General features: G+C 64.8%; 1 protein-coding gene across 1 annotated transcript in view; it reads right to left on the minus strand.

The window, feature by feature from the left end:
* The window catches only part of PHGDH (phosphoglycerate dehydrogenase), a 29,868-nt gene that overhangs the window by 2,228 nt on the left and 25,951 nt on the right, over positions 1-1,689 (minus strand). Inside the window, exon 10 of the mRNA XM_006763081.2 lies at positions 1,064-1,194. Within this exon, the coding sequence (XP_006763144.1) occupies positions 1,064-1,194 (131 nt within the window). The remainder of the gene's footprint in view (positions 1-1,063; positions 1,195-1,689) is intronic.

The following is a 1,689-nucleotide window of genomic DNA, read 5'->3' on the forward strand; positions in this document are numbered from 1 at the left end:
GACCCCTGCGGAGAGGCACTTCTGGTCTGAAGGCAGCTCCGTTGAGTGCCTGCAGCACAGGTGTGGTGCCCTGGACAAAGCCCACAGCCTCGTAGGGGGCACCTGCCAGGGCCACGCTCAGGAGGCCTTCCCCGCATCCTTGCTCTCCTGGCACAGCGGGGTTATGGGAGGAGGTTACCTGCAGAGAGAAGGCAGGGGCACGGTTACGCCTCCTGGCGGCATCATGCTCACCCTCTCCCTCAGCCCCATGGCCCATTGGTAGGGCTTCAGCCTGGCCCACTGGGTCAGCCATTCAGAGCAGGGGGAGGGGTCGGTGGCCCCCACAGGGAAGGACAGATCTGCCTGGTACAGGTAACAGCTTGGAGGGGGGTGGGAATGAGGGAGGAAGGGAGGCGGGTCTGTGAGGACCTGGGTGAGCAGATCTGCCTGCGGGCTGACCCAGCCTGGCCCCTCCTGCTCACTGCTTCCTGCACAGAACCAGGGGCCGCACTGGGATGTAGGTGTGGAGAGGGGGCAGGAGGGGGGCTGTGGGAGCCCTGCTTCCCATGGGTGCTGCCAGCTCCCACTGGCTAAGAAACACAAGCTTTGATCTACAAAGGGAACCAGAGGGAAAGACGCCAAAGAAAAGCCACGAGGGCAGCAGAGGCGAAGAGGGTGTGTTGCCAGCTCCCAAGGAGTGTGCACGCTCAGCAAGGAACCGGGCTCAATGGTGAATGCAGCCCTGGATGGAGCCAGAGGCTGAGCACACGAGGCTGCTTCCCAGCCTCCCAGCCCCCCAGCCCCCCAGCCAGATGCAAACCGGCTCCTCAGTGTTCCCGGCTGTGAAATGGGGGTGCTGGCACCGACGTGCACACACACAGCCCTTTCCCGCACAGCAGCGCTCGGAGGCCCCGCTTTGCAGATGCAGCCGTCACCTGCGCCACCTCTCACAGGCAGACCGTCCGTGGCAGGACCGCTCCCAGGGCTCCCACTCACTGAGCAGGGCTGGGGGCGTGCTCCGAACATGCAGGGGGAGAAGGGCTGTGCCCACGGGGTGAGGAGGGGAGGGCGGGTGGGCACCCACATTGAGGCCGGCCTCCTTCACCAGCAGCTTGGCGTTCACCAAGTTCACGTCCGCGTGGTTGGAAGCGTCTCTGAGGAGGCCGACGATGACTGCGGGGCTCAGGCAGTTCCCGGCATTCTTCAGGGACAGGCCTGGGGACCGAAAAGAAGCCACCATCAGGTCAGTTTGTGGGGTGAGACAGGGGGACAGGAGACCCCAGCACCCACTTTGGGTCACAGCTCCTCACACCCTGGGGACCCCAATTCCAGCCTGCCTGGGCAGTCCTGCTTCCCCCGGGGAGCCGACAGACGGTGGGTCAGTAGACCTGCCCCAGAGGCTGGCTCAGCCTCACCCCGCCCAGGGCTCAGCCTAACCCTGTCCAGGTCTGGACCCCGAGGGCACTCTCATCCAGTCGAAAGAACTCATCTCCAAAACTCAGCCCAAATCCAGTGCCCCCCACACCTGCCATGGCCCGGCCGCCCTGGCCTGCCTGTCATTCTGGCACTCGCTCCCTTGCTGGCCTCAGCAAGTGGAAGAAAGGGGTAATTGAAGGAATTGTGGCCCAGCTCCCCCTGCCTTGTGGCCTGGGCACCCAAGCCAGGGGGGATCCCCTGGCTCGGGCCTGGCCCAGGGTGGGCAAAGCCAAG

This window comes from Myotis davidii, unplaced genomic scaffold (genome assembly GCF_000327345.1).
Source record: "Myotis davidii unplaced genomic scaffold, ASM32734v1 scaffold217, whole genome shotgun sequence".
Lineage (NCBI taxonomy): Eukaryota > Metazoa > Chordata > Mammalia > Chiroptera > Vespertilionidae > Myotis > Myotis davidii.